At 43.4% G+C, this 13768-nt stretch overlaps 1 protein-coding gene across 7 annotated transcripts in view; it reads right to left on the reverse strand.

The window, feature by feature from the left end:
• macf1a (microtubule actin crosslinking factor 1a) overlaps positions 1-13768 on the reverse strand; it is a 234178-nt gene that overhangs the window by 198238 nt on the left and 22172 nt on the right. Inside the window, exon 1 of one of the 7 annotated variants that reach the window (XM_085346506.1) lies at positions 10518-11381. The exons of the other annotated variants lie outside the window; for them this stretch is intronic. Coding sequence (XP_085202632.1) covers positions 10518-10611 — 94 coding nt within the window. The 5' untranslated portion in view covers positions 10612-11381. Of the gene's footprint in view, positions 1-10517; positions 11382-13768 lie in introns of those variants that run through there. 7 annotated transcript variants of the gene reach the window in all.

A 13768-nucleotide genomic window follows, 5' to 3' on the forward strand; every position in this document is an offset into this window, starting at 1 on the left:
TGCGTGGGTTCTCTCTGGCTTCCTCCCACAGTCCAAAGACATGCAGTTAGTGGGGTTAGGTTAACTGGTCATTCTAAATTGCCCATAGGTGTGAATGTGAGCATGAATGGGTTAGCCCTGTGACAGACTGGCAACCAGTCCAGTGTGTACACTCCTTCTCGCCTTATGGTAGCTGGGATAGGAGCCAGCTCCCCTGTGACCCTGATAAAGATAAGAGGGTGGAAGGATGGATGGATGAAATTATTGGGAATTAATTGCTATTCAATCAACTTACTGAGGTTTATCTAGGCTTAAAATCAATCACCCTGTGCACCCAATCATGACTGACCCACATATTTAAAGGTCAAACTTTTTCCAATCTGTGGGTTATGATCAAGTCAGTCACAGAGTGGGAGAATTAGCATTTCTCAAGGTAGGAAACGCAAGCATACGTGTGATGTGTGATGTACCTGCAGTGATTCATGTACGTCACACACTTCATTCTGACTCTGTCCACCTTCCTTTGTTGTGTTTACGGTGTGTGAACCTGTTCCGGTGTGTGTGCGCGTGTTGCGCAGTCAGCTGAGAGTCACAGGCTGAAGGAATTGGAGCAGATTAAAAGTCACCCTGCCTCTCTCGCGGTCACAAGCCGGGCTTGACACTCAGAGCCGCTCTGCGCGTCCTTTCATCTCACGGGATTTAAACAAAGCGCACACGTCCGACAGGATGGGACTGACAGTTCACACAGTTATACTTTATACACATTACTCTTAATAAGTTTCTCGCCTCAGTTAATAAAATAAACTTCCTTCTCATCTTAGCAACAAGATACTGTTCTTAGACGAGCTACCGTAGATTACACGCGCACACCAATCTGCAGATTTAAAACACTTTGCTTCCATTGTGCTACAACTGGATGTAAACAGGATTTTTAAAAAACCCACCAGCTACTTAGTTCCTCCGCAGCAGTCCCCATCTAATCTCCCTTTCTAAAAGAAACATTTGTTCAAACTTTTTCATGTTTCAACAACTCGGCATGACTTAAAAAGAAACACCTCTGCTCTAACATTTATTGCCCAAGGCGCTGACGCTTTTCAGACTCTCGCTGAACATATACACGTCAAATCATATCCAGATATCATACAGTGGTTCACTCTGCCGCACATCAGTGTGGCTCCAAATGTCTCATTTTTATTCACCTGCCTACAGCTGGATTTTTACTATGTTTATGCATAAGCCTGATTTTAAGTGTCACGTCTCCAGAATCAGCCATGTGAAATCATTTCATACCTATATGAAATTTAAGAATAGAGGCACCGCACCTCACATCCCTCTACACTCTCCTCTAGCATCTTATCACTCAGCCTCAAACTGACCAGCATGAAGATTTATTGAGAATCATTTATCTGTTACTGGAGCTACCAAGGCTTCCAGATTTGATTTTAAAATACTCTCTCGTATATGAAGCCTGATATGATCTTACATCTGATCCTTCACTGCCAAACTGTTAGACATCCAGTACTCCTCCCGGAGAAAAATCCGGGATGAGCTTTTCCCATCTATGACCCTAACCTTTGAATATTTCTACCTCACTAGAAGTAATCAGATGGATCTAGAGAAAATTATTCCCTTATACCCAAGTTTGTTCTTTCAGCTTTCTTCTCTTTATTAGGTTTTATGGTTGTGAAGCCCTTTGAACCTCTACATGTGATAGCGGGCTCTACAAATAAAATCGATCTGACTGACAGGATGATGGAGAGACAAGAGGAGGTATAGATCTACCTTTCAGCTACCAGAAGCTTCCTGCCCACTCTAGATAATTAACAAGGGGGGCGCAAAGGAGAAGATGATGAAGATTAAGAAGAAACTATAAGCCTTGTGTATAAGGTGATAGATATGAACAGACATCAAGAGGATGACACAGGAAGGGGAAAAAAAAAAGAGCAGGAAAAGACATGAAGGAGAGAAGTGGCATCAACTGCTTAGCCCTGCCAACTGAATTAGCGCTAAAACTAAATGTCTGCATTTCCCAAAACACAAATCAGATAGTGGGGGCGGAGAAATAAAGATACAAAGGTGACGGATTAAAGAGGAAAAACGAGAGGAAGGATTCAGTGTATGCTTCACAGAGATGATGAACTATAGGGGACAGAGCTGCAGGACCAGCTGTGTGTGCGCGTCTCAGCCCCAGTGCAGCAGTGTGCAATCGATGCACGCTAACCGCTGTCCCCTATATTGCTTTTAGAGCAGCCACCATGATTTATTCATTAACCGCTTCTCTCCCATCTCACTTCATCTCGACATCTCTGCTGCGTCTTACAGCCCTCGCGTTCTTCTAGCAAAAAGAAGCATCCAGGAACAGAGAAGACACAAGGCTTCATTCACAAAAAGCTTGCTAAATTTGAAAAACAGCAGAATCTCCAAACAAAACCAGCTTCAGAGGAAACACCTGGTGACAAGTGAGACAGCCACAGCCCTGCTGCAGTCTGCGCAGCGTAAATATCTCTTATGTCCCTTCTGCTCGTTATTTCCAGCCAAGCTGTGGGGGGTTAGAAAGGCTCTCCATCTTAAAGTGGAAGGGTGAACGTATCCACTGCTGACAGCGTTTCTGAAAAATGCTTGCCAAGTGAGGACTGAAGGTCAACACAGAGAGAAAAGATGACTTTTTAAATTACACCAGCTGCGAGCAGACACAGTCTGAGCCGGGACGTGACCGTGTGTGTGAGATTGCGTCTCACAGAGGTCAAAGCAGCAGCAGCACTGGTTTCCTCTGTCCGTTTCCTTTTGGGGGATCTTTTTCTAGATTATTTTGAGAATTTTTATGTCTTTGGCTGAAACACAGCATTTCTGTCCCTGGACAGGAAAGGTTGGAAAGCACGCTTTGCCAATCAGGGCATCTGCATCCATGTGCTTCCCTAACCTCTTGGTTGCTTTTTGCAGCCTTTTTACCAATTCAACCCACACACACGCCTTGATATCATGCAAGGCAACATCTACTGGTATTCCTGACCCATTTTTCCCCCCCATCAAGTTAGTGTGCACGCTGACACACAGCAGCCAGAGATTCCTCCCCCCACTTTTCTGTGATTACACCGAGCGCCCAGGAAGCAGCCGACAGAGATGGGATGCACATCGCTCTACTATATCAGAGCAAAAACTACGAGAGCTTTGACAACCGCCACGCAACCCCGGAGAAAGGTTTTCAGAGATGTGCCACACAGCCTTCCCTGTCTGTCATGAATACAGGCCCTGTGTGCTGCTAAGAGAGACGGCCACTGTTACCACACAAATATGCCCACATTTATGCATCAACGCAAATATTTCACACTCGCTAGCTGCTCCCCTCACGACTATTCAACTCGATTTCCTCCCCTAACGCACAATCACAATGAACCTCATTGATTATTTGACTAGAAATCAGCTGGGTGCTGGTTATGTAAGAACCCCGAGGGGAGAACTGCTGCAAACAGTAAGAAAAGAGGGGATTTTTAAAAAAAAAAAAAAAAAAGGTGGAAAAACACGAAGAACGGGGAGGAGAGACGTCATTGTGGCAGATTTATTGCATGCGAATAGAAAATGTGGAGAATGCAGGAGAGACTGAGTGCCAGAGGGATCACATTTTGACACTGCAGTATTTTTCTTTCAGCAGCTTCACTAAAACGCCGTTATTATTGTGTTTATGTTATACACTCATTTTTTTTGCATGCGCTTACTGTAAATATGATACTACTAAAGCTACAAAGAAGAATCGTTCCCTCCAAGTTTTGCATGTTACTATAAAAGGGACTGAAAAACAGAAGAAGTGCATGGTTTTATCGCTTAATTACTTTTGCTGCCACTGATATGCCTGGAATTTATCTCCTCTGGTGCTGGATTTCATTTCCGTTTTCCTTCATATTCTCTTCTTAATTTATGTGCTTTAATATTCTTCAAAGCATCCTAAATGTTCCCTCAGTTATGAGCATCCAAAAGATTGCAGAGTGTAAACAGTTTCCCACATTTCTGAGGTTCAACCTCACTGCATTAACAACAACACAGCGGGGCAGAAAGGCCCAGGAGATGTCCCCGAAGCCCCCCTCCACCCGGCCTCCCTTCGCTCTCCATCTGCAGTTAGCAGTGCAGGCTTTCTAGCTCGGCCAGCGTTTGGTTCTGCCTGCCGCAGCTCTGGCAGCGCTTGGTTTTCCTGCCGACACGATCAGGTGCTGCTGGAGAATGTGACTAAACAGGAAGTAATGTGGGAAAGGATGGGAGGGTGGAGCAGAGAGGGGAGGAGGCGGGGAAAGAGAAAGAACAGAAGGATAGAGACAGAGCAGAATAATTAGGAGGTAATGAAATAAGCAAGTGAGAATGCGAGGAAAAGGCAGACAAGGAGGAGGCTGAATGCGAGACGGGAGAAGGAAAAAAAAAATCAATACCAAGAAGAGCAGAGCAGCCACGAGATGTTTAATATTAAAATGTGAAGAAAAGCTGCTGATGATCTGGTTAGGGCACAGTAAGATCTGAAGGACGGAGACTGTGCTCAATGACTGAGAGAAACAAGAGAGAATTGAAGGAGGACGAAGAGGAGGAGGAGGTTGTGTTCTTGGGGGCAGAGATCTACTGTGAGAGGAGACCAGGACTGAGGGAGCTGGAAAGCAAAAACTAGGCCACATGGAAAAATCCAGCTGCAATGATCCAACTCTGGGACCAGCGCATAGCTCCCATGTCTGCCTCTCCTCCTGTCTATCTGTCCATCATCTGTGGTCTTCTGTTAAACTGCTCTGTCCTTCTTCCTCTCCTGAGACTGCAGCTGTTTGTCTCCATCTCTATGTTTTTGACTGCTTTTCCTCTCTTGCTTCTCTAATGGATCCTGTACTTCCTCCAGTGTCAGAGATCAATCGTCTAATTACCAGTCCGCGGAAGTAAAGAATAATTTTCCTCTGACTTTTTCCACAGTCTAATCTCGACATTTCAAACTCTGATTTTACCTTAAATGGGATCACATTATTCCAGGAGCAGAACATTTCTCTGAGAGGCACAGAGAAAGCAAACAGACCGAGCTGATGGCATATTCAAAGCAGGAACAGATACAGTTTAATAGGATTCACAAGATGGCAAAGCACATGTGTGTGGAGGAGTAGAGAGGGCGGCACTAAGAGAGATCTGGAAAGAAGGGAAGAGCTGCCCCAACACTTCCTGAACTCAATGAAAATGTAGGACGTCAGCAAACACTCAACTCCAAACCCTTCCTGTTACTCTGTGCACTTCCTGTGTCTTTCTGTCTAAGCCCTTGACCTGTGTAAGAATGAAGCCAGACTACATGACCAGGGATGGAAATACTGTAATTTTACAGGCTCCAGTGGGGCTGGGTAATAAGTCACTATTATTACATCCAATTTTGTTTTATAGTGTTTGAAAATTGTGTCGTCCAGACTAATCATTTCAAGCAAAAAGTGCTTTAAACTTTGGTGCTTTGTTTTATTTATTTTTCAATTAAAGGCACCGACTATAGCACCATATCCAAATTTCACTGCCCCAGCTATATACAGAGCAATCTTTCTATGCACAGTCACAGTCAAGAAGTCCATTTAGAAACAGGAAAATGAAGAAAAATGCTTGTGAATTTGTATATTATCAACTTTCTTGTGCTTTATATGACTTAATATTGCAGTAATATTAGTATCATATTACTTGGTCTTTCAGTATTGATCAATGTTGCCACATTTAGCTCAGGAAAATGAGCACTTTTCACACACATATTGAGGTAGCAACATGTATCCTGAAGAGCAGGGAATATGGTTTATATATGTGAATAGGTCACATAAAAAGGAGAAATCCTGAGCTTTTGGGGAGTGAAAGGCTGCTACATTTGTTGACAAAATTCATCACCTTTGATTTCTCTTGTGTGAATGTCAGCGCTGATGACATTTAGAAAAGAAAAAAAAAGTATCAGTGAACTCGTGTGTGACCCTGCATGACTTACAAACAGTACAGTAAAACATTAATCCTGAGGGGTGGAAAAATGACACTGAATGTTTGCTTCTCTACCACACGCACACAAACACAGAGGGCAGCAGTAGCACTGAGCTGCCAGAAGTTGGCACTGCCTGTAGACGGATGAATTAGAGGTGGTAAGTATACAGTACAGAGCGGATATCGTGATAGACGCAGAGGACCACACACACTCGACATATTACATAAAAGCCTTAATGTGGAAAAACATGGAGTTTATCTACACAAAAGCAGCATCTGAATTGAATTTTAAGTAGATTTGTAGGTCAGAAACACACATTTCCTACCATCTATATTTAAGTCAGCGGGTTTCCTGACAATCTTCTTCTTCTAAGCTCTGAAATTGTTCTGCTTCCTTCCAGGTTTTCTGGCTTATATTCGGCTCTGAAAGGATTTTCGTGACACTCTACCTGACCCGTCATGTTTTAATGAACACTTTTTGCTTTTAAGCTGCTCTTAAGCTTACATAAGTGTTATTATACATGTCTAATTAGGATTATTAGAGTGAAAAAAAAAGCAGAGAAGCAGAAATCCATAGAGTGCTGCTTCATATGTGGTAATTACAGCGCTATTTGAGTAAACATAATGCTCAAATGTTGGTGTCAATGTGCCTGAAACCATCTGCTTTGCCACTGACTCACAGTACGTCTATGAGTGTTTCTGAGTGTTCCAGTATTTTTCCATGTATGACCTTGTCACTCTTGCTTTAGATATCCTGTCATTGTTACACAGCAGTTACACTCATGGCTGCGAACACAAATGCCAAGAAAAATACAAACACACACAAACACCGCACCCGCTGCCTGTGAATGATTTAAACCCTATCACATGTCGACCTCCAGTTTTAGTGACATGATGCTACAGCGAGCAGGACGCCAAGTTCCCATTTCTCCCTATATAGCTCTGAGTGACTCAGTCACAGGTGACAGAGTAACGAACACTTACATACATACGGGAACGCTGTTTACAGGATCAGCAGATCATAGAAACCACTATAATCCCAGCTATCAGGGGACAGAGGGGAACAGGCAGGACAATGCATGACAACGTAAAAGGGTAAATGACAGGGGGGAACTTGATATCGCTCAAGACAGTAGACATGCTGACACCTCAAAGAGCAAAACGTGATTAGGCAGTGACACACAGCAGCAGGAGCAGCAGCATAGGTCCTATTGTGGTGGAGTGAGTGCAGAGGACACAGGGTTTAGCCTATAGGGTTACAGCCTCATTATAGCACTGATGAGGGAGGCGAGCTGGGACTGCGACGCTTGGAAGGGTTGAAAACCTGCAGCCTCACAGGGCCAGAAAACAGACCTCAGTCTAACAGGAGTGCTATAACCCAGAAACAGGTCGAAAACGTCCACATTACTACAGTACCGCGATCCCCACGTGGAGCTGTTGTGTTTAGAGATTGTTTGTGGAGTGGAGTGAATATATATCAGAATAATAGAGACTATGTGTACTGTGATTAACATTATCAACTTATCAAGTGTGTGGCAAAATGTTTTTGAACCTGATGCTCACATTCTCTGTCAGGACTGCACTCCCTGTTTATGTAGCGTTTGAAACCAACACTCAGGACAAGCACACTTGGCATCACTGGACTTTTTGTTATTAGGAGAAAAACGATTCTGAAACCAGGAGCAGTGCAGTAAAACCATGATAGCAATGCTGGCTAAGGGCAGCCCTGTAAGATAAGGCATCCAAGTGGAAACAGAGAGCGTAACAAACTGTATCAATACCAATTTCTGTTACTGTACCTGTGGGAAATTACAACGCATCTACATGGAGACAACGTGTTAGGCACACCTCAGTGCACCTGCACATTTATCCTCTGGCTGTTCCGGTTTATCACTAGCGCTGATTGGCTGCAGAGGGTCACCTGCATGAATATAAAGTAAGGGTGTGTGTGTGTGTGTGGGGGGGGGGGGGGGTCTCTCTCCTCCATCAACACTAGCTGCACAGTTCTCCACACGTGCTTTTGCCTCTTTTTGCTTTGTTTTGTTTAATAACATTAATCGAGGTGATGGGCGTGAATGTGATGGCTAAATATTTTGCATTAATAAAATGTTTTGCAGCATTAAATGCATCAACTGATCATGGCTGCAGGAATAGCAGCCAAACAAAAAACAAAAAAAACCTCCAAATTATGCAAAGCTGCTTTGCTTGTATCAAAATAAGAGCATAAACAGTTTTTCAAGGAAATATTAAAATTCAGATGTTTTGCTTTGCAGCTTCTGGATTTCTACACACAGCATAGCTGGAGTGATCCTCTCACTGATGAAGGAGGTGAGCTGAGATCGTGCTTGTGCAGATACTAATTAAACATCCTGGACTTTACCTCTACATTTACCAAAACAGCTCCCAGGTCACTGCTTGCTCCTGTCAGATAAAGGGCTAACAGCAGGCATGTGGTTATATCAATACCACATTTGGAGGGGACTGACATATGATGGAGCTGTTGGGCTATTATGCATTGATATTTCCAATGGGGGGGAAAGAGCCCTCAGAGACCCACGTTCAGCTCCACTTTAATCAATGTGCTCACGTTCCCTTCCTTTTAATCTCACATAATAATAATAATAATAATAATAATAATAATAATGGATTGGATTTATATAGCGCTTTTCAAGGCACCCAAAGCGCTTTACAATACCACTATTCATTCACTCTCGCATTCACACACTGGTGGAGGCAAGCTACGGTTGTAGCCACAGCTGCCCTGGGGCAGACTGACAGAAGCGAGGCTGCCATATCGCGCCATCGGCCCCTCTGGCCAACACCAGTAGGCAAGTAGGGTAAAGTGTCTTGCCCAGGGACACAACAACCAGGACAGAGAGCCCAGGGATCGAACCGGGCTCTCTGTCCTGGTTACAGATGCGATTCCCAACCCCCTGAGCCACGGTCGCCACGGTCCCATTCACATGGGAAAAAAAACAGCTCTGATGCACCTTATTTGTTTATCAAAGTAAAGCCATCCTGCTCGCAGATAAAACTGGACGACGGCTGCGATCAACGTGAAGCACTTAAACGGAGAGCAATTGCTCTCTTCAGGATGAGAAATGGACTGTCGAATCCATCCCGAATGAACTGTTCTCTGTGAGTGAGAGCGAGGCAGATTTAATAGAAGCCCCATTGGCTCCCGAGGAAGTCTAACACCTATAATATGTGGATTTATTTTAGCACTAAAGCAGCCATTAATGCCAGACAGAAAAACAGAAAACCCTGCGCATATATAAAATATAACACTAAGAAAGTTAAGCTGTTCTAAGCAGTTTGAGTTATAAGTGGGTTTTGTTGAACAATATAGTCTGAGTGCTAGAAAAGCTAAAAATAATAATATACATGTGCAAACTAAATGTAACTGAATTTTCTGCTTTTTATTGCATGATATGAGCCTGAATGAGTGCATCTACAAGAAAGAAAGACCAATATTTGCAGCAAAGCTTCACTGATGTGTCGTTTACAAGAGGAGACGGTTACATATTATGGCTCAAGTAGATAAAGTCTGCATATTTCCTTCTGTAGACAGGTTATTGCACGGAGTGAGAGATAAGTTAAGCAAAGTGTTGGCATAGAAAAGATATTGCAAACTGTTAGTGAAACCTCCCAAAGGGCTTCTTTCTTTGTGCTTAGACAGGTGTGTTGAACACATACTTTATGTTGGAGGCTCGGATACGAAACTCCTCATCTCAACCTCCCTCCTCCTCTCACATATTTGACAGCAGCACATGGAGGCTATGTCCCAAACCCAGAGGAGTTTAGTTTCATTATAACAATCAATAATTCAAAACCACCTCCTTTTCATCAGTGCCAGCATCACAGATGTGACCCAAGTCTATTGGCTGTCTGCATCCCCATTCTGTCCCTCTGTAACGCGCACACACACACACACACACACCTCCTCCCAACAGTCAAGTTCAGCAGAGGCATTCATTTTTAAAGCGCCCCTGTCACCGGTATTATAAAATAGCAAGTCTCAGCCCTGGTTGTAAGACCTCTGCTGCAGGGCAGACACACATACACACACAGAAAAATAAATATAATGATTGTTTTCTTCACCTTAAAGTGTTTTAAAGCCACATCACAGCAAACTCAAACCATCCCAGTGCCCTGCACAGCAGCAGCTTTGATATTTACAGGCTAAACAGCAAACAAGGCGAAACCCGAGGCCATGTGGGGAAAACTCCTTACAGGAGTGGGCTGGGAGAACTTCATAAAACTGCTTCCTCTGGTGTCTCAAAAGCACACAAGTGATTAGGAGGGAGTCAGGGCATGCACTGTGGAGGCCAACAATGTGGCAAGGCTAGAAGTCCTGCTTTGCTTATCCAAAATACAAGGAAAAAATCCAGATTATGAAACTGGCAGAGTGGTGCTGGCTGCGTGCCTAAAAACCCACTTACACTTTCAGACATAATCTCGGAGTTTCTTTCATCATTTTCCCTTTCATTCCCTGACAATACAAACAAACGCCTTAACTATTCCCCGTGGGATAGCTTTTTTCATATTATCCTCTTGCATCCTGCTGAAGATCTCTGTACATTTACCTTTATATCTCTCCAGCACATCTTCATACGCCTGGGCGAACTCCTTCTCCTGTGAGTGGTTTGAAGGCAGCAGACCCGGTACGAAACCGGCCATGGTGGCTCACAAGCCGGCTTGTGAAGAAGAGAGGGGTCGGCCTGCGGACTACCGCAGTAACCCGTTCCGCTGGTGTTGCTGCTGCTTCTGCTGCCCGTCCGGACCCCAGCTCCGGCTCCCTGTGCTTCCTTCTCCCTCCTCCGGTGTCCAATACAAACACCACGGTGCGTGAAACTAGTGAATATGATGCATTGGCGCACACCAAAAGCCCCGCAGCTCACTTTTGGAGCGCGGTTAGATAATCCTCAGGGACACTTGAGAGAATATAAAGGACAACAAAAAGCCTCAGTGAGCGTCTATCTGTGAAAATCTACTAAAATGAAGGTTACATAAACGCTATCTATCCATGACAGCCGTCAGTGTACGTGTGGGTGCGGGGCCACACGGTCGCATCGCTCGGTGCGTTTCCTCCAGCCAGTCCCTCCTTAAATATCGCCTTCCACCCGGTGACTGCTGCTTTTTGTGCCTCCTGTGCGTGTGTGTGAGAGAGAGAGGGAGGGAGGGAGTATATCCTAGTGACGGGAGGGGGCCGTGTGTCTCTTTCCGTCCGGAGCTCCAAACCAAACCGTATCCGGGCTCGGGCTTTCTATCCGAGGCTGAGTCGGCAGCGTCCTGTGGATCCGAAAAGAGTCGGGCGAGCTCCCAGCATGCTTCCCAGTCGTAATGGCTGCTTCTGTCCGAGGCTTTGCGGCCCCTGGGTCCGTGTGAATGTGTGTGCGTGTGTCTCTCTCCCTCCTATGCTCAGGTTTCTCGGTCCTTCCTGCAGTGGCTGTCTTCCATCCCTCTCTACCGGCCGCGCCAGGAACCTCCGCCACAGGAATTTGTAGAGCCGGGGAAGAGCTAGCTAGCCTAGCTGAACAGGTGGAAAATGGAGCTGGAGCGCCCTCAGACGGAGGTAGTGGCTCAGTGACAAATCTTGTTCAGGTGTTTTAAAATATTGTTTATCATTTCCCACTGTGACGGATATTAAACCAGCTTACTAAAGCAATAACCCCCTGATTGAAAACTACATGTAGCATGCTAACACTTAACGTTATTTTCCGTTAAACTGCTGAACTGAAAATCTATACCAGGGATGTCAAACTCATTTTGTATCGTGGGCCACATACAACCCCAGACTAAATACATTTAACCCCCATTTAATGTGATTAAAGTGGAATTTCTTCTTTTTTCATTTTTACTCCAAGATGAAGAAATTCTGCTTCAGTAAATGAAAGAAATTTGTCGGCACAATTAACTAATGTGTAAAATAACAGAAAGTTCTAGTACTTCGTTATTTTAGTACCTCATTGCCCAGGAGAGTAATTCACATTTATTCACATAGCGGAAAAAACAGGACATTTTCTCCATTTTAATTCTTATTGTTTATCTATTTACTTTGGTGTGCCATGAAGAGCCATGGTGGCAGTCTTTATATGTAGGAAAAAGCTGTAAAACCAATGCAAATACAGTTAAAAGTAAAAAATCTATGAGCTCATTCACAATTTCCAAAATAGTTCAGCGGGCTCCATGGTCTTCGGTGGGCCGATTCTGGCCCCTGGGCCTTATGTTTGACACTTGTGACTAATTAAATTTGTCAGTTTTTAACATTTTTTGTTTGTTTTGCAAAAGGCACGTACATGTTAAAGTCCCCCACAACTCAAGAGAAGTCCTTTTGTAATTTTATGTCTCTCTCTGTTAATTTTTCAGCATAACTTTGAACTTTGTTTGAGTCATTTTGTATATTTTAGAAATCTTTTTTTGTCTTTTTGGTGGTTTTAATTTTTCCTTCAATAGTCATATTTTATTTCTGTTCCTTGTTTTGAACCATTTTTTGTTTCCTTTTGGCTGTAGTTTTCCCCCCAGTTATTTTGTGTTTCTTTGTGATTGCTTTGAGCTTACTTTCAGAAGTCATCCTTCTCTGTGTAATCATTTTAATTCTCTATAGGTGGTTTTTTCAGTTTTAACCTTTTTGAGATGCATCTCACAAGCATAAATCGTTGTTTTCAGACTGTCATATTTGAATCACTTCAGTCTGTTTGTCATTTGTGTCTTTTTGCAGTTCCCTGATTTCACCCCCATAAGCTAATATTAACAGAAGGTCTGTCTCAAAAGCTCCCTGATCCCTTGTGGTCCCTGCAGGCTTGTTAAGTCATTTTTCTACAATTGTCAACCCCCAACTAATTGATCATGCATGAGGATTTGCAACCACATTGCATTTTTGCCATGGCAGGTAGTCACTGTAGTAACAAGTAGATGCATTTTGATTTATTATTTCTGAAAAATTCTGCAAACAACTTGTAAAACACACTAAATAAACTCAAGAATGTTTAAAGGAGTGGACTGAATGAATGGAGCACAGTGCAATCTAAAGGCTAAGTAAACATACAAAACCAGGAGCTCTGGCGAAATAATAAAATTTTAAACAACACCTTGTTAACAAGCTTTTAAACCAAAACTTATAAGCTTCTCCAGACACAGGAACAGTAAAACTAGGCGATTATATTTAATTGAAAAACAGGCACATCTTATTGTTCTGTATTTGACGCCATTAAATATGTATTTTATGTTAAGTAATCTGTGTGTCTGCCCTGTCCTGCTGTGGATAATCTCTCAATGCCAGTAAGGTCACAGTCCATAAAGCAGCATCATTGGTGCAGAGATTATGTCATTTAATCCCACAAAGACACATAAAGATAACCTTTATGTAAATCACAATACCATCTCCATTCTGTCAGAAGAAAAACATACATTTATGTGGTTGGAAACTAGAGTCCACAGAGTAAAAGAGGTGGAGATGTCAAGAGTGGAGGCAGGTGTAGATTGTAGATGTCTGTCTGAAGTCAATATTAGATCGAAACACAAATAAAAGATGCATGAGTGGCCCCACAAGGCAGATGACCAGTGACTGGGAAATCAAGAGCCAGATACATAAAAGGGCAGGAATGCAGCATATTTCCACTCATGTCTGCAGCCATGAATGGAAAGTAAATCACATAAAAAACTGTGTTTACACCACCAGGTTATTCAGATGGCAATGAGAGGAACAGCAAAGAAGCTTACATTCACTGAATGTGAAATTCAGAGCTTTGCTGCTGGAGCTGTTGGTGGTCTCAGTTATTACTTACAGGAATAAAGTCAACAGGAGAGTGGATAACACAGAAGCAGGGCAGCCATA

The sequence above is a fragment of the Diplotaxodon limnothrissa genome, linkage group LG22 (assembly GCF_057381915.1).
Source record: "Diplotaxodon limnothrissa isolate DT_005_m linkage group LG22, D_limnothrissa_male_GT1.1, whole genome shotgun sequence".
NCBI lineage: Eukaryota > Metazoa > Chordata > Actinopteri > Cichliformes > Cichlidae > Diplotaxodon > Diplotaxodon limnothrissa.